The 19,551-nt window shown below is 35.6% G+C and overlaps 2 protein-coding genes across 2 annotated transcripts; both read left to right on the top strand.

The window, feature by feature from the left end:
* Positions 1–2,633: 2,633 nt before the first annotated feature.
* On the top strand, positions 2,634–7,524 carry LOC137715355 (glucose-6-phosphate/phosphate translocator 1, chloroplastic). Its single transcript, XM_068454651.2, has 6 exons — positions 2,634–3,058; positions 3,160–3,716; positions 4,129–4,354; positions 4,766–4,988; positions 5,940–6,153; positions 7,220–7,524. Exons 2-6 carry the CDS (start codon positions 3,195–3,197, stop codon positions 7,229–7,231), a joined length of 1,197 nt encoding a protein of 398 aa, XP_068310752.2. The 5' UTR covers positions 2,634–3,058; positions 3,160–3,194; the 3' UTR covers positions 7,232–7,524.
* Positions 7,525–10,679: 3,155 nt separating this feature from the next.
* LOC137715898 (AP-5 complex subunit zeta-1) lies at positions 10,680–18,810 on the top strand. Its single transcript, XM_068455258.2, has 16 exons — positions 10,680–10,956; positions 11,129–11,269; positions 12,209–12,300; positions 13,154–13,250; positions 13,805–13,848; positions 14,262–14,350; positions 14,935–15,026; positions 15,117–15,263; positions 15,673–15,820; positions 15,906–15,982; positions 16,605–16,676; positions 17,033–17,080; positions 17,166–17,293; positions 17,398–17,557; positions 17,755–17,965; positions 18,431–18,810. The coding sequence occupies exons 1-16, from the start codon at positions 10,858–10,860 to the stop codon at positions 18,478–18,480; spliced, it is 1,695 nt and encodes a 564-aa protein (XP_068311359.2). The 5' UTR covers positions 10,680–10,857; the 3' UTR covers positions 18,481–18,810.
* The last annotated feature ends 741 nt before the right edge of the window (positions 18,811–19,551 follow it).

Genomic DNA, 19,551 nt, shown 5'->3' with positions numbered 1-19,551 from the left:
TTTTTTTTTTAATAAATTTTATATAATAACAGCTACATTTATGAATAATATGAGTTTCTTTGGTTTTAGGATAAAATAAAATTATCAGGGCACTAGTTTTATATATAACAGTAAAGACATGTGGGTGGGACGAGTTTGTGGGGTTTCAGAAGTGAAAAGGGACAACAAACAACTATGCAGCCCTTCCCTAAAAGATACAAAAAAACAAACGCAACGTTTTATTAAAGCCAAGCCTTTAAAATGACCGCGTGTTAAGCTTTAAAAGAGAAAAGGAGAAAGCAGAACTCTTCTTCTTCGTAGGTTGTAGCCACTCGCCGTCAATTGTGTATCTAAACCCAGCCAAGAGATCCTGCCCAAATAATCAGGCAGTCCTCAAAGGTTCTCTCAAGTCTTTCTCCAGAATTTTGGAGGGTCCCGGGACCACCTGGATCTCTATGTAGATCCGCCCATGCAGCGGAGTACCCGAACTTGAACCACCTTCATTCTTCCATTGAGTTCGCCGCCGCCAATTGGGTCTTTCTTGTTTACGATTCCCTATGACTTTGCTATGCTGAACCGTGATTCGCAATCCTCTCGATTCAATTGTCAACGTCGACAGTGATGAGCTTGGTCCCGAGATCCGCGGGCGGAAGGCAACTTGGTAGATATGGATTCGTGGAGCTTGCCTGCGCAACATGGGAAGCTTGTACCTCTTTACCTCCAACAGTCTCAAGCCCCACGAATAAAAATAATTATTTTTTCATTTTTTTTTTCCTTTTAGAAAAGCTAATGAAAATGGATTGGAAACTTTGAGTTTTAACAATAAAGATAAAATAAAAGGTAAATTAAATAGTATTGACTTTTTAGCGTAAAAATGTGATTTTTCATTAAAGTGAACAATACCGAGAGCTTTTTGTTAAACTTTTTTATTTCTTTATTTTTTTTGTTTTTTTTACAATTTTCATCTTTTTATTAATATTAATATTTTTTAGGGTTTAGGAATATTAGTATTAATAAATTAAGAATTTTTTATCAATATTTTAATCCAGTTGGGCAAGGAGTGGACCCCATTCGTGCAACATCATCATTTAACAGTCACATTGACAAAAAATTTAGTTTCAATGTAATAAGTTAAGGTATGACATTACAATGTTTAAAATATGAGATATGAATTATGGTTCAACCCATAATTGAGATGATTGTCTGTAATTTATCCATGTATTAAATAAATGCATGTATCGGTCCAAAGTTCTTCATTTTAAAGAGGTTTTTGGAGATGCTTCCTTGAGCTATTTTCCTCCACTACAAATCGTACGTACAGAATGACATGGGAAGGTCTGATTACTACACCCAGCCACACCATATCCTAACCTAGAAAAGTACATTTTAGTTTACACTACGCTTCTTAAAACTCAATTTTGATTTCGCTTTGCTTTCTGAAACTCAAAAATTGTCACTTTATTTCTTGAAACTCAAAATTTGCTCTATTTTGCCCCTTGGAACTCGATTGATCCCATTTTGCCCCTTGAAATTCAAAAGTCTTAATAAATCTCAAAATTCGCTCCACATTACCATCGATCTATTAATTTCTTATGTGAATTTGATTTGGGTGCACTAGGCTAATCAATTTCTTAATTTTTTTTTTTTCATCTTTTCAATTTATTTTAAACTTAACATTTTCTGAATATTGAATGTTAACTCATAATGAAGATTTAAAATCAAAACTATTACATATATGACATAGTTTTATTAGTGTTGGGTCCCACATATATTTCCAAATGACCTATGAGTTTCAGGAAAAAAAAAAGTCTATAAGTCAAAGTAAAACAAATTTTAAATTTCAGATAATAAAATTATAACTTTTAAGTTACATGGACAAAATAAAATCAAATTCTAATTTGAAAAGCGTAGCTAAAAATAAGCATTTATAGTATTCCCTTCCAAAGTAGAGAAAGTTGATGGAATACCTTAATGCGAAAAATGCGGACTGACGTGACCGTTTGGTAGCAAATAGCAATAAGCAAGGCAACCTCATACTCATTGTTCTCTTCTCTGGTAGAAAGACTTGTATCCTAACCGAGAAAAGTACCTTTTAGTTTATATTACGCTTATGAGGGTCGATTTTTATCTCATTTTATTTTTGTAATTAAAAAATTGTCACTTTACTTCTTAAATTTTAAAATTCAATTCATTTTGCTCCTAGAACTCAAAATTTTATTTTGTCTTTTGAAATTCAAAAGTCGTTTCTATAAATCTCAAAATCCGCATCACATTGGCTTTAGATCTATTAATTTCTTATGTAAGTTTGAACTAGGTGCACTAGACTAATCCATTTCTTTTTTATTTTTCTTTTTCATCTCTTCAATTTATTTTAAGCTTAACATTTTCTGATTGTTAAATGTTAACTCATAATAAAGATTTATAATCAAAATTATTTTATATCTGGCATAATTTTATTGTTGGGTCTCACATATATTTCAAGAGGCAACTCATGAGTTTCAAAAAAAAAAAAAAATTCACAAATTAAAATAGAACGAATTTTAAATTTTAAAAAGTATTTGTGACTTTTGAGGAAGACAAAATAAAATTAATATTGAACTCCAGTGTCGTAACTAAAAATAAGCTTTTATACTACTCCCTTCCAAATTAGAGAAAGTTGATGGAATACTTAATGCAAAAGGATGCGAACTCATGTGACAGTTTTGGTAGCAAATTGCAAATAAGCAAGGCAACCTCATAAGCATCGTTCTCTTCTCTGTCGACTGACATTTCAGAGAAGAAAATAAACCCCAACCCCTTTTGCCTTTGTAGATTTCAACGCCACCCCTCCACCAAACCCAACCGTCAACAAATTCAATTAAAATATATAAAATATAAATCCTATTTATTTGATTGTTCTGCTTTCTGAGACCTGCTTCTCCGGTCAACAATCTATGAAAGCAAAAAATAAATAAAAAATAAAAAATAAAAAATAGTTCCTTTGCTTTTTCTTTTTTTTTATTTTTTATTCAAAAAGCTTTGATCTTTCTTATATATTGAAGATCTACCGTTCTGGGTTCAACTTATTCAAGCTTTTCAGGTCAAAAAAACCATAATTTGCTTCTGTCTTTGTTTTTTGCTCCACCACCACCACCCCATTGATTTGATCTCTTTTGGGTTTTGTTCTGTGCGTGTTCACAGAAAACCAATTGAATTTTCACTCCAAAAGTCCCACCATGATCTGCTCCGTGAAGCAATACACCGGCGTGACAAATGGGTCCGACATCTTTTTACGGCGCAGCACACGACCGCCGCCGGTGCAACGATCGCTGTTTGTGCCTTCTCTTCCGGCGCACCAGCCTCACAGATCAGGAATCTCGTTGCAAAAGGCCTTGCACGTGTCTGCGATCGGCGGTCTCGGAGCTTTGCCGAAGCCGACTCGAATGAGTGTGATCAAATGTCAGGCGTTCGAGGCTGACCGATCACAGCCGATCGAGTCCAACGTCGAGCTTCCGAAGGTCGATGCTAAAGTGGAGGCGGCGAAGAAGCTGAAGATCGGTGTGTATTTTGCTATGTGGTGGGCGCTGAACGTGGTGTTCAATATATACAACAAGAAGGTGTTGAATGCTTACCCTTTCCCATGGCTGACCTCCACCCTGTCTCTGGCATGTGGGTCTTTGATCATGCTGGTCTCTTGGGCCACCAGGATTGCTGAGGCCCCCAAAGTTGATATGGAGTTCTGGAAAGCTCTGTTTCCTGTAAGTTCAATTGGTTTTAATTTGGTTTATATATATATATATATATTCATATGCATGTATGTATATATATTATGCTTTTGGGGTTTCTGAGAATGGAGGAATATGATGGAAAGTGAAGTTTTTAACTTGTTATGTTTGATGGTGTTGAAATTTCGATATGGATATCGAATGAGGATTGTTGGGCGTCTTTTATTCTGTGAAAATAACTATTTTGTTTGGTAGCTGAGCAAATTAAGGGAAAGAAAGTTTAACTTGAGAGGTCTTAATTGTTGAGAAAGTTATAGAGATAAGTTTTTATTTCCAGCCATACAATGACTCAGAACCTTTGGTGGTTTGTCATCATTTTGCTTGAAAATTCTGTTTCGGTTTTCGATTATGGGTTGTGATTTTATTGTTTGATATCTCTGAACAGGTTGCTGTGGCGCATACGATTGGGCATGTAGCAGCTACTGTTAGTATGTCTAAGGTTGCAGTTTCTTTCACCCATATCATCAAGAGTGGAGAGCCAGCTTTCAGTGTGTTGGTTTCGAGGTTCTTGCTGGGCGAGTCCTTCCCTACATCGGTCTACCTTTCCCTCCTTCCAATCATCGGTGGTTGCGGTCTTGCTGCCTTGACAGAGCTTAACTTTAACATGATAGGTAACCGTTTTGTTCTTGTCCCAGAGGGAATGGAATTGTAAAATTATTGGTTTGTTGGTATTTGCAACCTTTGTCAGGCTCCGTTGGAAAAGAAAACAAATACATATTAAAATTAAAATACGCCAATACATGTTTTGCCTTTGTATTCTTATGCAACCAAATTGAGTTTCCATTCTTCGTGCTATATGTCTCAATATAACTTATTTGGCCAAAGTTTCAGTTTATTTTCTTTTATCTAAAGTTGGGTGTCGTAGACAGTTTCTTTCTCCTTCTAGTTTTTCCAAAAAGCAGGATGAGTTTTGGCTAGTTGCAGGATTTTATTCCGTCATTATATTGTAATTATAATATAATTTTGTTGCTTTTCTTAAGGTTCTAGAGACTTAAATTCGGTCTTTTTACTGGTTGTTTCAGGATTCATGGGGGCTATGATATCAAACTTGGCATTTGTATTTCGGAACATATTTTCAAAGAAGGGCATGAAGGGGAAGTCTGTTAGCGGAATGAACTATTATGCTCTTCTATCCATTATGTCTCTAATAATTCTCACACCATTTGCAATTGCGGTGGAGGGACCACAGATGTGGAAAGCTGGATTTGATTCAGCCTTTGCTCAAATTGGACCCAACTTGATATGGTAATTACATGTCATCTACTAACTGTGATTTCTTGGCCTGTTACTGACTCTGATATGTTTTAAAATTTTATTGTGTGGTTTGATATTTGCAGTTCTTAGCATGTATTTGTTTTCATAATAGAAACTAATGTATTTGTTTTCGTAATAGAAACTAAGGCAGATAACTGATGTTCCGTGTTGGGAACAAGATAATCACTATGCAACTACTCTTGTGCAATTGTTCTACGAGTGTATTATTTATTTGTTCATTTTTTAATTTTCACTTAATTATATCCTATTTCACAATCTGTCCAAAGTCAATTCTCTTCTATAGATTACTCTAAAAAAATACGAGAAAACAATATAGTCTCTTTTAGAGATGTCTTGAATGTCCTTAGCAGCTTAGCCAAATGCACACGATGAAAGGGATAAGGCACAATGCTATTGCTTGGAAGGTAGTGTGCTAGAAGTACATCTAATCAGATGATCTCATTCTTACTGATCATGGAATCCTTCTACATGCAAAGTAGTAGGTCTTGAACTTCCTTTGGTATGTTTAACTGATAGTTATAATAGGGTCCTGCGATCTGTTTTCTTGTCTTTTTCTGTAGGTTTTGTAGCTTCGTTCTTTATGGTACAGGTCTTTTTATCTTGATGTAATTGTACTGGAGGAGTTTAACCAGTACTAAATCTGTGTGAATTATTGAATGTTGCCTTATTTACAGTCGTGATTATAAGGTGCAGGTTACTTGTTATATTATGAATTCATAGTTTATATTTCGTGTATTGAGCTGGAAACTTATGGCGATGTTGTTGCAGAGACCATGTGGTGTAATTGCTGATTGGAACTTGAATCCCCATAGGAACAATTCTTTGTGTTTGTTCTTGTTTGATACAGTGATACCTTTTTTTTTTTTTCTGAATGTTTTTATAAATGCCTTTACTTATGCTGCTGTTGATTACATCCAATAGGTGGATGGCGGCTCAGAGTGTCTTCTATCATCTCTACAACCAAGTGTCATACATGTCCCTGGATGAGATTTCTCCCTTGACATTTAGCATAGGAAACACCATGAAACGTATATCCGTCATAGTATCCTCCATCATCATATTCCGCACACCTGTCCAGCCTGTCAATGCCCTTGGAGCTGCTATTGCAATTTTCGGAACCTTCTTGTATTCCCAGGTATGCCCATGTTCTCTCTATGCATTGAGGTTGATTGTTCATAATTTACTTATGGACTTTTTGCTAATTTTGCCCATTAGCTTTTTGGACATTCATGATAGATTTCGTTAATGTGCCATAGTTTCAAAACATCGATTATTATAATGTGCACCAATTATTCTTTATATACTTCTAAACATTCTCTTTTACTTGTGGGGTTGTTAACCCACAACATCTGGAATTCAGCAAAATAGGACGGTCAGGGTTTCAAGGATTTGAACAAATGATCTCCCATTTTGATACCATGATGAACCTAACACTTCTCCTCTACCTCTAATGTGTCATATTTCCCGCTTTCGTTAAAGGACACAATTGTGGACTTAAAATTAGGTTGGGAGGTTCTAATTAAAGGGATTTGAACTCCAAATGCCCGAATCCCTTGTTTTAACGTCATATGATTTTTTTGTTTGTTTACCGATTATTTCTACAACTTTGAAGTTGTTACAACGTAGGCCAACTGTTAGTATATTACAACACTTGCTCTGATGCAAATTGGCCAACCCTATAGATCTAGACAAAATTATTTGTTTGCATTCTTCGCTTGGCTTTTGTTTGTATGTTAAGGATACCAACAAGAAATCCGGTGGATATTTTTGTTGGTTGTGGGTTGTACCACGGTGCTTACAATAGTGATTGCATCGGAACCTCAAACTAGGTATTTACTTTTACGTTATATTTCTACTTCTTTAACCTACCTTAATGAAGGTTTAGGTGGAGGCAATGGGAGCAATTCGGGGGGTAGATGTATATACTGGCAAGGATCATGTTCCTTTGCTACTAATTAGGATGTTGAATGTTAGGTGGCCTTCGCCATGCTGTGGTTGGACCATCAAAACCTACCTAATTTTACTTTGATAAGTTTGTTTCATCGCTTATACCATTAATTAAAGTCGAGAACGCCATTAGGCGTCTAAGTTGACTCCGACCGCACAATGTTGGAATATGCCTTGGTTTCTCCCTCTATGATGCTAAACACAAACATCTACTCTTTTACCCTAAACATTATCTTGTCTCCCTTTTTCTCCAGGCGAAGCAGTGAGAAGCTCGGGCTTGAGGAAATTTACGTTCATGCAACACAAACGACGGGAAGGGGAGGAGGTGGAGCGGTGATGATCCATGGTTACTGAATTTTTGGTTGTACGAACCAAGAATGTGTAATTGTAGATACCAATAATGGTTGAAACAACATTTCCACCTGTTAAGAGAAGGGAACTAGGCAGTTGGTTTTTTGTTTTTGTTTTTTCCATATTTTTGTTTGATGAGGTTGGAGGGAGAAATATTTCAATAAAAAGCAGGGATAATAATAATGATACATGAGACTGTATCTATCTATATATCTATCTGCCGTTAGAAAGCATCAATGTCAATGTGGACCTTATAGAGCATATTCCAAGTGGGTTGGTGGTAGGTATGCTTCCATACGCATCGTCCACCTGGTGTAGTTTTTGTTTGTTTCATGGGTGCTTAACTTGTGGCCGGGGAGGCCGAAATACCGCTTTGAGTTTTTTCAGCCCCCGGAAGGGGTGGATAATCGTAACTTGTCACCAGTTGTCCTTCTTTAAAAAAAAAAAAAAAAAAAATTAACCGGGATTTAGTGCCTCGTTTATTTATATTTATTTTGGTAATATGGGGGTTGAACACTCAACACCCCCAAAAACACTAATTATTGAGAAGTGCAAACTAGGCGGTTCCTAGCAATTTCCAAAATATCGTCTAACAAAAGATCACAAATTCGAACAAGAGGTTCTTCAAGAAAACAAAAGCCCATGTCAAGATTGTAGTTCCAATTGTCTAGACAGTCTACAACAGAATTCTTCTCTATGTAAATATGCGTGAGTTGAGAGTATTCACGGCCGCTCATGTGTATATTGAGACTTAATCAAGTTGATTAGAGTAGTTTGTTTCGACTTTTGCACTCCAGTTCGAATATCCTTCTCCATAAACCATCTAATACGGAACTGTTTATTTGGGGTTTTCTTCTTGGGAGCTTTAGTTTTAGGTTAATAAAAGCTTACAATATTAAGAATATTTCAATCACATTTATAGTAGTGCACCTAAATCAAAGAAAAATTACATACAAATGCCAATATATGTAAAGTTAGCAGCAGCTGTGTGCATATTCCACATAGTTCTTATTATACCATAGAAATTATTCAAATTAAAAATAAAACATATTCAAATTCAACATCCATAACAAATATGGAAGTCTAAAAGTCAAATCCTAATCAACTTCAATTTATTCTCGTAGCCATCATTGTTGTAAAGTAATATGGACTCCAAAAATATCTCATCAACAGTAATATGAATTTTTTGACCAAAAAAAAAAAAAAAAGTAGGGTTAAACTCTGTTTATTACCCTCATGTTTCGTGGTTTTCAACATTTAGTACATCAAGTTTTTTTCGTCCTAGAGTCATACCTAAAGTGTTAATTTTAGGACAGTCTCATACATCTGTTAGTCAAACTGTTAATTCTTCCGTTTAGTGATGACGTGGTGCCCAAGTGGACAATGACTGGACGCCACGTGTCATTAAAAATATTAAAATAATTAATTAAATAAAATTTATTAAAAAAAAAAACCCCATCCCTTCTCCCCCGGCCCCAACGCAGAAGAAAAAGAAGGGAAAAAAAAAAACTGAATCTACAACCCAAAAGAAGAAGAAGAAGGAAGAAAAAAAAATCGAATCTGAGAAGAAGAAGGAAAAAAAAAAAAAAACCAGCCCAAACCTAGTTCGTCACCCCCCCCCCCCCCCCCCGGGCCCCCTGCGTGACCTACCTGCCTTCCTCCCCCACCCCGCGACCGCGAACACGAATCCAGACCATGAACTCCGTATTTTTGGGATTTTCAGTGTGGGTGAATTTCGAAAATACTTTGAGATGAGAAGTTTGAGTTTGAGATGATTTTTGGACTGGTTTTGTGGTAGATCTCCATTAATGTGGAAATGACAAACTGGGTTTTTTTTTCCTTCTTCTTCTGGGTTCTTCTTCTTTTTCTGCTTCTGGGTTGGGGGCGGGACTGAGTTTTTTTTTTTTCCCTCCTTCTTCTTCTTATGCGTCGGGGGGCGAGGGGAGAAGGGATGGGTTTGTTTGTTTGTTTGTTTTTTTTTTTTTTTTTTTAACTTTTATTTAATTAATTATTTTAATATTTTTAATGACACATGGCGCCCAGTCATTGTCCACCTGGCCGTCACATCATCACTTAATGGGAGAATTAACAGTTTAACTAATAGATGTATGAGACTGTCCTAAAATTAACACTTTAGGTATGACTCTGGGATGAAAAAAACTTGATGTACTAAATATTGAAAACCACGAAACATGAGGGTAGTGAACATAGTTTAACCCAAAAAAGTAATATTGATTTCAAACAAGATTGGGCTTAGGCCCAAACAAGTCAGACCAAAATGCCCAATCTATAGAGACATGGAATATTGATATTGTCGACTTTTTAACCGTTAAATTTTGAATAAAAAATCAAAATTTTATAAATCAACGGTTAAAAAAACACAAAGTATTCTATATTACAAAGCTTCATAAAATTTTTGTTGACCAATTGCTCTTATAGAACATGTTATCCAGTTTAGTAACATGAACTTCACACCAGATATCATTTACTCCAAAGTTTTCTTCTCATTTGACTTCCGCGTATATTGTCGGCTTAATTTTAAATGGGCCCTTTCAATTTAAAAAAGGAAATCAATTAACCTTATCCAAAATCAATAATGAAAGAATTTCATAGAACATGTTTGTTGACATCAAATTGTCTCAATTTAATTACATAATGTCATGCGTAAGTTTTTCTTTACATGATATTATATTATTGGAGTGAGACCTCACCATATCAATGAACTCGTTCTTTAAAAATTGCTCTCGACACAAGACTGACACACTCTCTGATAAGAGAAATATGAGATCAACTATCATAAGCGGTGTAATTTTTTATTATTTTTTTATAAAAAAAGTGATGTTAGCATTACTCTATATTCCACTTAGCATTACGATATAGTAGTATTTTTTTTCACCTGTAGTTGAGTGAGAAGTTTTCCATTATTGACAAAGCAAATTCAAACTAAATTATTATAGATAGCTCATTGTGATAACTTATTGTGAGGTTTAGCTTACTTAGCCACTTTAGTACAACTAATATCAAATGTGTATATATATATATATACTCTATCCAAATTGTCCAAAAAGAGTTAGGAAAACTAACGAAAAATCTTTAAAAACTTTAGTTTTAATCAAAAAGACAAAATAAAGGTGTAAGCAAATAGTATCATGAGTGACTTTTTAAATTAAAAATATCTTTAACATTAAAAATGAATAATACCAAAAATATTTCATTAAAATTCGCGAAAAAGTTTGGGTTTGGATTCATCGGGTTTGTCTCCTTGTCCAACCGAAGAACCACGAGTAGGGGTGGGAAGTGATTACAGGGGACGGATCGCTGGGGTTACGTTTAAATGAATACCGGCATAACTCTTTAGCCTTTACCCGTTAAGTAATTTCCTAAACGGTGCACGACGTGCCGTTTTTGCCCAGTTGATGTAATTTTTGCTTCACTCGCAGTAAATTAAAAAAAAAAAAAAAAAAAGGTTCCATTCGAATTTTGCTACGAACGAAAAACAACACACTTCGGATTTCGTTCGTTTTCTGAGAAAAACGAAAAAATGGGCGATTGGGAGTTGCATCTGAGAACCCTTTCAAGCAGTGCGAGAGACTCCAATGTCGCGAACGATCCCGCTTCCGACTCTGCTCTTCTCCAATCCGTCAGTCCCTCTCTCTCTCTCTCTGCATCTCATCATTTCCCTAACTTTCTGTTTGTTTCCCGAGAAAATAATTGAAAAGCAGGGAAACCCAGAAATGAGCTTAATTTTCTTTTCATTTTTCTGATTAAGGGGAAAAAATTGGTTCTTTTTTGTTTTATTAAATGTTGAGCAGGTGAAGAAGCTGTATGAATTGTGTAAAGCTGAGAATTCAGAGGATTTGGTGGCGAGAGTTTACACGCAGATTAACAAGCTCTTTCAGCGCTCGGTGGCTTCGCTGTCTCAATCTCGAACCTCCATTGGCCTTCTACTGCTGGTTAGTTTTTTGGTCCCATTCGGATTTTGAGTCGTATTTTTGTTGCATTGCTATCCTAATTTTGTTTCTTATTCACTTAGCTCCATGTTGTTAACTGCAAATTTCGCTATTTTGTTCCGTTTTGTTTAATTGCTGAGAAAGGATTAGGAAAATAAAACAAATGTTGACATTATCAATTTATCAAACAGTGTTTTTAGAACTTGTGGTATGGAAAATGGTATATGGGATGTTTACAAAAGTCACAATATAGATTATCCGGGGAATCCTCTTTAACAACTGATTGGAGTGAGTGCACTTTCTAATTAACATTCTATAGTTGTTTGGGCCAAATCGCAAGAAATGGCACTCGGCAGAGCATTTATGTGATGCTTAAGGTTTCAACTCCATTTAAGTCTTTGACTTTTGTATGCGTAAGCATTCAGTATGATTTTTTTTGGAAGTAAACTGCAAGTGCTTTTTACCCGGTTACCTAAGGTCTGAGCTTTCCCTTGCAGGATGAGAACTGAGCGCTTGTTCTCTAGGGCATGTACTTTTGTAAGCAATAACGTGATGGATTTTCTGAAGCAGTTTCATAGTTTAAGAAGGGGGGGGGGGGTGTGTGGGGGGTGGGAGGAGAAGTTATGATGTAAAAGGGAATCTCTTCTTTTGGTGTCTAGTAGATTTTGGTTTTTTGAAGGAGTGTATGAAAGGCATATAGTTGAAAAATAATTTTATGAAATTTAATGATGTAAACTAGCTAACTTGTATTTTCTGTTAGTGTAATAGCTAATTCAGTTTTCCAATCTATTAGTTTTTTTATTGATATAACATTTTATTGACACAGCAATGTCTGTGGATGTGGTAAACTGTCATATCCGCCGTCTCACACTTTCCTTTCTTTGGTAATACCTTTTTTTAATATCCCTTGCTCATAATTTAATTACCCTGATTTTCTATCAGGCCATTCTTCAATTTTACCTTGACTTTGGGGAAATGGTTCTACATGATGCTGATCCCAGTCTCAGGACATTTTTCCGTTCATGTTTGAGCCGGTGAGTGATGTATTTCATTTGAAATTAGTGTCTAGGCTGATTAAAAGTATATGATATTGTGTGCCAATTGGGTTTTTCTTTTATCTATATTGATATATACCTAGTCATTAGTTGTGTGATATGGAAAGTTACTTAGCATTTGCTTGGTTTTTACCATAGGAAAAGAAGAGAAATTTTGGCAAGATTAACGTGCAACTTATGTTATTCTGTAACTAAAGATGAAATGGAAGTGAGGAAGATTTTTATTTGTTACTAAAGTTGTTTTAAACTCTCCGAACCATGAAACCTGAGGCCCAGGTCTATTTTAACTTTTAAGATCCAATGGTCAATTGACGAGGGAGATGAACTGAAAAATGACGTACTTTTTATTGGTTTACAGAAGTATGACGCACTTTGCTCACCTTGTCCTCCTTTATAAAAACCTTGATCATCTTGTTTTTTTATGTCAGGTTTTGATGGTCAACATGTTCTTAACTGTATACTGTATACATGGACTCATGCCAGACTCGTCCAAAATTTTATTACTATCTATCAGCTTAAATGGTAAATCAGACATAAGTCATGATGTCTTATCAAAGGATATTGTAGGTTGCTTTATGAAGTCAACAACAAGAAGCAATATTGACCTGGAAATTATTCTCTAGATTCTTTTGTACTTTGAAGAGAAAGTTACAAATTTTAAACTTCAAAAAGACGGGCTAACTAAGTTTCATTTGCACTACTTGCCATTTTGTGTGGAATAAGCATTTGTTTTCTTGCTTATATTCTTACATTCGTTTTCATTCTTCTTATATCAAATCTAACTATAAATATGATGGCCATCACATGTCAAATTTTTCTAATCTGGTTGCAGTGAGTTTGCAGATCCTGTTGTCGCAGAATCAACCCTTGAATTTCTGAACGTCAACAAGAAAAAGCTTTTAACTTCTTTCCCTACCTTACTGCCTCAGGTATGACCAATATTCCCAGGGTTTTCTGTTTATGATAAAAATTGTTATGTAGTATACCTATTAGAAATGTATGACATAAGTCTTTATTTTGATATTGTGCAAAGGTTGTGGAGGTACTTAGCAATTGTGGTGGTGTTTTCATGTACTGCAATACACCCATCCACTTGTAAATTACAAACAATCAGTCAGTGAACATGCTGTCTGAGTTAAAATACTGCTTCCATTTGAAAGCCACAAAATTGAACAGTTGGACCATGCTTATTAATGGTGATGTTATCTGTGGAATGCAAGACTTTTGTGTTTTTGTACTTGTCTTGCTTCATAAACCTTTTAAGTTCTTGCTGCTTGACAAGTCCTCATCAAGGCTCTCAAATATCCGAAGGAATTAAACAAAATCAGATCCATTGTGGTCAAATATTTCATCTTGAATTTTATATGCTTTCATTCAATTCTTGCTTTTTTTTTTTTGTTCTTTTATGCCTTGCAGGATCTTACCATAATATTTCTTTCAATAGCTGGATTATGTATCTCTAACCTTAACAACTTCTATGCAGTTCTTTCCCTTGATGTTAAAGTTGATTGCATGGAATGGGGAAAAGTGAGTTCTACAGTAATTATAATTTGACCTACTGCTCATGCTCAAAGATGTATATACCACACGCGCACACACACACGTACACACGTACATACATATGATGTTTCTAAGCTGTCAGTTCTGAACACACACACTGTGACACACACACACTGACTGACACACACTGTGACACACATGATGTTTCTAAGTTGTCAGTTCTGAACTTCTGATGGTACAGCTGAAGATAGACACACACACACACACACACATGATGTTTCTAAGTTGTCAGTTCTGAACTTCTGATGGTTCAGCTGAAGATAGACACTTGTGGATATGCACATTACAAAGATTCTTTTTATGTTTCTATTGTCATTTAGCTTTAAAGTAAATAGATGAATTTTATTTCATAATTGTCCACTTCGTTGTTTGCCCTGCAGGTTAGAAAAGTCATTTATGAAGGTTTTTCCAGGGTTGATGTCCCCTGGGTCATTTCTTCCATTATTTCCGGCTTTGGTAGACTTGCCAAGTGAGTATGTTTATTCAGTTCACCGTTATCCTCCGTTTTCACCATATTTCTTTGATGTCACGTTGTCTCTTGGCTTCTTTTACCTTATAAAGCTTTTACCGTGTTGCATGTATGTGTGTTTTTCATCTGTTGTTTCTCTTATGTGTGGAGTTAATTGATTTTAGATCCTTATCTTTAAAATATTTATTGTATATAACTGATCTGAAATATTTATCTAGCCGTCATATAAAATTTATAAGTTGTTAAGCTGATATGTCAAGTGCAAAGTCTCAGCATTCAGCTTATGCCTTACCACTTTTGAACAGACAGTCATTATGCTTAAAAGAAAAGCGTGAAATAATGGGCTTATTAATTTATCTGTTTTTGCCGAACCGAGTTCTTTTATTTCAAATTTGTATACTTTTTTTGTTTTTTCAAAATATAAAAACTTTTGGTTTTTTCAAAATATAAAAAACTTTTGGTTCATTGTTGCCCTGTAATTTGGGCTTGTCCAGGTGTGCTTTTAAGCCTTTTTTCAATTGGTTTTTCTTAGTTTCCTCTTAAAGTAGCCTGAGATCTATCATTTTTTGTTTCAACTATGGTAGTTTTGGTAGTGGCATTGGAGAAGGTTGAAAAGAGCTCGGGATCGTTAGTTGGAAACAGCATTGCATCAATGCAGAAGAGTTCAGCTCCTGAGGTTAATTTTTTGACGTTTGAAAATTACACGTGTTAACCTAAAAGTTTAGAAACCATGCAATTAAAGATACGCATTGATATGTTGATGCAGATGCTGCTTGCTCTTATGGATGAAGCTTATACCGGTTCAACAATAGGAGATGGAGGGGGAGACTCTGAATCAGAGGACAGCAGTTCAATTGATGTTGCTGATCCTCTGTTCCTTGACCTTCTAAAGGATGAAAATGATGGCATTGCTGTAAGGATATTTTTTTTCTGAATCTCAATTTCCATTTGCATATCCTAATTTAGAACTTTTTTTGCTTTTAAGGTATATAAAAGTTATGTTTCACTCACTTGTATTCGTCTTCTTTCTTTTCTTTTGATGTGTCCTTTTTATCATTTCAACCGAGTGCAAATGCAAGACCACATAAAACCATGGTTTTCTTGTAATTACAAGGAATTAAGTAGAGTTGTGGACTTACTGGTAAACATTTTTTTGTTCCTTGTAAACGTGACTTTAATGTATATGTTTCGGACCACTGACAATTTTCCAAATCAGATTTGAGCATGTTTCTACAAATGGTTGGGTAGCATTATGCTATTACAAAATTTATTTCACATTAACACTGAAAATATACTCAGATTTTATTTATGCTGTATTGCAGGAACGCCATTGGACCTCTCCTGCAATGGCTGCAACTTTACAGGCTGTAATTAATACTCCCCAATCTGATAGGCTGAAAAATATACTACGCATGACACCACGGTTTCTTGATGTGTATTTTGCTATAGCACTGCGTGATGTCAATAATTGTACGTGATATAGCTCTTATCCTACATTAGAGTTTGGTATAAACTCTTTTGTTTCTAAAAATTTATTTTCTCTATTTTATTCCAGCTTTGGTCTGTGCATTGATACCTCTACTCATGTCAAGAAATGCCACAATATTTCCTGACAGAAGTTTTTCTTATGAGGTGTGTATGCATTTAAATATATTTTATGTTTTCTTTTGCTGAGTTTTTTGATGTAGTGACTTTTTGGCTTCCTAGACAGAAAAATATGGGAGATTGATATATTTATGATTTTTTATGCATGGAAGTGGACCAATCTTCATGCGCACTTGATATTGTCAAAAGATCATTCTCCAGCATCACACCAACACCTTTAGTGATCTCATTTTCTTTGATCTCGGGTTACAGTTGAGTCAGGGGTCACATGAAATACAGTAATTGTTGGTCTGGCTTTGGGTTTGGGGATCAAATGTGATGATTGGAGACTATTTCTTGCATTTCAATATCCTTGATTTGCTGGAACCCTTGTATATATTGGTGTTACGTTTCATCTGTACTCATTTTCACTATAATTGACATCTGTTGGTATCTTTTGTGCAAAAAATTTATGTCTATGTCCTGCAAGAAAAGATGCTTTTCGAATTATGAAATGTGTGAAAGTAATTGTGATCAGTTTATATAATGAAATATTATTTACAGCTTTATGTCATAAATCTTTCTGGTGAACTCTAAAGTCTGGTTGGTCCTCTTATCATCCTTTATCATGAGTGGATAATCTTATTTCTAAAACTTATGCATTCTATAGGTTCGTAAGAGGCTATTAGAATTTATGCTTGCCGCATTTCAGCGCTCTCCAGATTTTATTGCACTTTTGAAGGTACTGTCCCAAACACATTTTGCCTCTGATCATTATTATACAATTTCTTTCAGTTGTGTATGTTTTTAAATCCATTAGAAACTGTTGGTGGCATAGTTCTCAGGGTATGTGATTAGAAATTCTTAGTAGAAAAGAGAAATACACGAGTTTGACCAGATAGGAGGTTGAAGGAATGGATTTTGGTTATTGTGGGTCTTGGTTCATTCCTTTCATGGTTTAAAGGGAAAAGTAGTACAATATCCAACCGGTTACTTACTGAGTAGAAGATCATGTTTAATTTTATTAATATCTTTTCGTTGGATCTTTTCGGTTGTTCTTCATTGAAAGAGTTTACAAGGTGATTTCAATCTTTGCAGAAGCCTATAATGGACAGGCTTGGGGAAGCTTATGACAGCCCAGAAAAGGTCAGTTGATCACCTCACTGTGTTTTTGAAGCTTGTCGGTGTTGTAGTTTGTGTCCGAGTGTATTACAGTTTTCTTTTCCTATAGACAGAGTTGGCATTACAATTGTGTTGGGCCATAGGAGAGCATGGTGGGGGTGGACGATCTCACAAAGATGAAGCTCGTGAGCTTTTTGAGAGTTTAGAGCTACTCTTGTATGAAAACCTTTCATCTAGGTAAGGGATAAACCAGCTGTTTGATTTGTGTCTCATTTTTTTCCTTAGCAATGTCGACTAAATGTTTGCTGATTTTTCTATTTTCCTTTTGTTTTCTTGTGAAGTCGTCTAGGCCTGGGACAGGAATCAACCTTTAGCTCTGATAATCAAACTTACCGAAAGTCATCACAATCAAGGCTTCTATGCTTTGTTGTTACAGCCATTGCAAAGTTGGCCACCATCCACCGTGAATTGCTGCCTAGGGCACATTTTTCCTTGGGCAAGGTTTGACTTTCAGATTTGACCATAAGCGTAGCTATTTTCCTTGCTGGAATAATGTGTGGTTTTTCAGTTGCAATTTTCTTAAGAGAAAATTTAGCTCCTATGTGTCATAGTGAGATTGGTGGAGTTATGTAGAAGTATATCATGCTGTCAAAATTATCTCATCAGCTCGCGTTCACTAAATTGTTTTGTATCCCCAGGTAGCTCGCTCTCGAATATCAGATGAGAGGGTCTGGAGACGGGCTCGTGATTATTTGGGCTTAATGACTGAACCTGCAATTTCCTTGTCTGTGTTGGGGCCTTCCCGGCCTTCAAATGGACAAATGCAGAACCGCGGTACTGTCAAGTGGAGTGATGGTGCATCAAAGATGATTGCTCATCTTCCATTTTATATTCTTGGTGAACAAGAAGGTCAGGATCCTTATTGAAACTTTTTTTTTTTTTTTCTCTTTTCTGGTCGAATATTCTTATTTGAACCTGTTTTACTAAAACTCTGAAATAGTTGCACGCGTCCTTAAACATGTCCTCACGGAGCATTGAACTTAGGTCAACATTTCAATTGATCTGCACCATCACATGCTGTTGCCTTTTGAAAATGATTTTTCTTATTTATATTCCCAATACTTACTTAGTGGGATGAGGCTTTGTAGTTGTTGACGTTGTTGGGCTAGGATTATGAACGTATAAAATAGAGATGGTAAACAACACGTGGAAAATGAATGAGTGCGTGGTTACACTGCCTACGAAATTTGGGTACTCTGGTTCCTTTACGCTATACTTTCACCAAGTGCTGATTAAGTACAACATATACTTCAATGCAATTATGCTATGTTTTGCAGAGATCCGTTACTATATTCGAACTTCGCCTTCTTGCAGGTCCACCCTTCCATGATTTTTTGTTTTCAGATATCCTTCCAAGAAGATGATGAATGCGGCGGATCTTTTTCTGGGTGTGTGTACTTTGTAATTTCTGTCAGAAGTCTTAATTTACAGATTGTATTCGTTCTTTGTTCTCTCGATAGTAGTTCTAGTTTGTACATTGCCTTTGTACAATATGGTTCTATGAATGTGTAAACTTTATTAGCTACTCTGCTTATAGCTAATTGCTTATATTATTTTTTTGAACATAGTTAAAAAAACCGTTTCTTATTTTATAATTTCCATTTTTTTTGTTTATGTATTGTAAGCACCTGAAATCATTGGAAGACATAAGGCCTGTTTGGTGGGCCGGATATGATGAGTTATTTCCAGTTAAATTGGACTTGTAGCCTAGCAAATATTTGGTGAGTAAAACTGTAACATGGACTGGATTGGTTGCAAATCCGAAATAAGGGAAAATATAATGGGTTATGTAACCCAACCACACACATAGGCCATATAACTCATCCTTGCCAATCTAATCATGTTCCTAAGGTTTAATCTCATTCAGCCCACGAAACTGGCAGTGTGCTTTTGTTGCGCTATACTATTTTGGACTAAACTAGCTTTAGAGGCTGAGTTGGACTTGCTTAGAATAGACTTAAACTTGATTTAGTGAAGTGTTCAGTACAGTGTTAGATTTATTATTAATTCTACTCTTTTTTTTCCCCCAAAATACTCTTCCTCTCTCAAAACCTCCATCTTTTTCAACCTCTTTCTCTCTGTCTCAAACTCTGCCTTCCTCCTCATTTTTATCCAATTAAATTCTAGATTTTTCCTGCAAAACGCATAATCGAGCTTTGGTTGTTGGGATTTTTGTTGGGTGGGCGTGAAAGCCCAGTGGGTGAGCTTGGTTGGCCGAGATCTTTACGATTTTGAATCTGAGCTTGTTGAAGTAGGGCTTTGTGCTTGTAGCGGTCGTCGTTGAAGTGAGGATTTGGGTCTCTTCTTGGGCCCAAGCCCGTTATTGGCTATTTTATTCAAATTAATAGATAATTAAATATGAGTACATTATATTTAGTTTTCCAGTAATTTTTTTTAAGAAGATAAATTCCTTATTTCTCAAGATATCTGTATTT

This window comes from Pyrus communis, chromosome 3, assembly GCF_041283825.1.
Source record: "Pyrus communis isolate YQ-2024b chromosome 3, ASM4128382v1, whole genome shotgun sequence".
In the NCBI taxonomy this organism is placed as follows: Eukaryota; Viridiplantae; Streptophyta; class Magnoliopsida; order Rosales; family Rosaceae; genus Pyrus; species Pyrus communis.
This window is presented reverse-complemented; position numbering and strand designations above follow the sequence as displayed.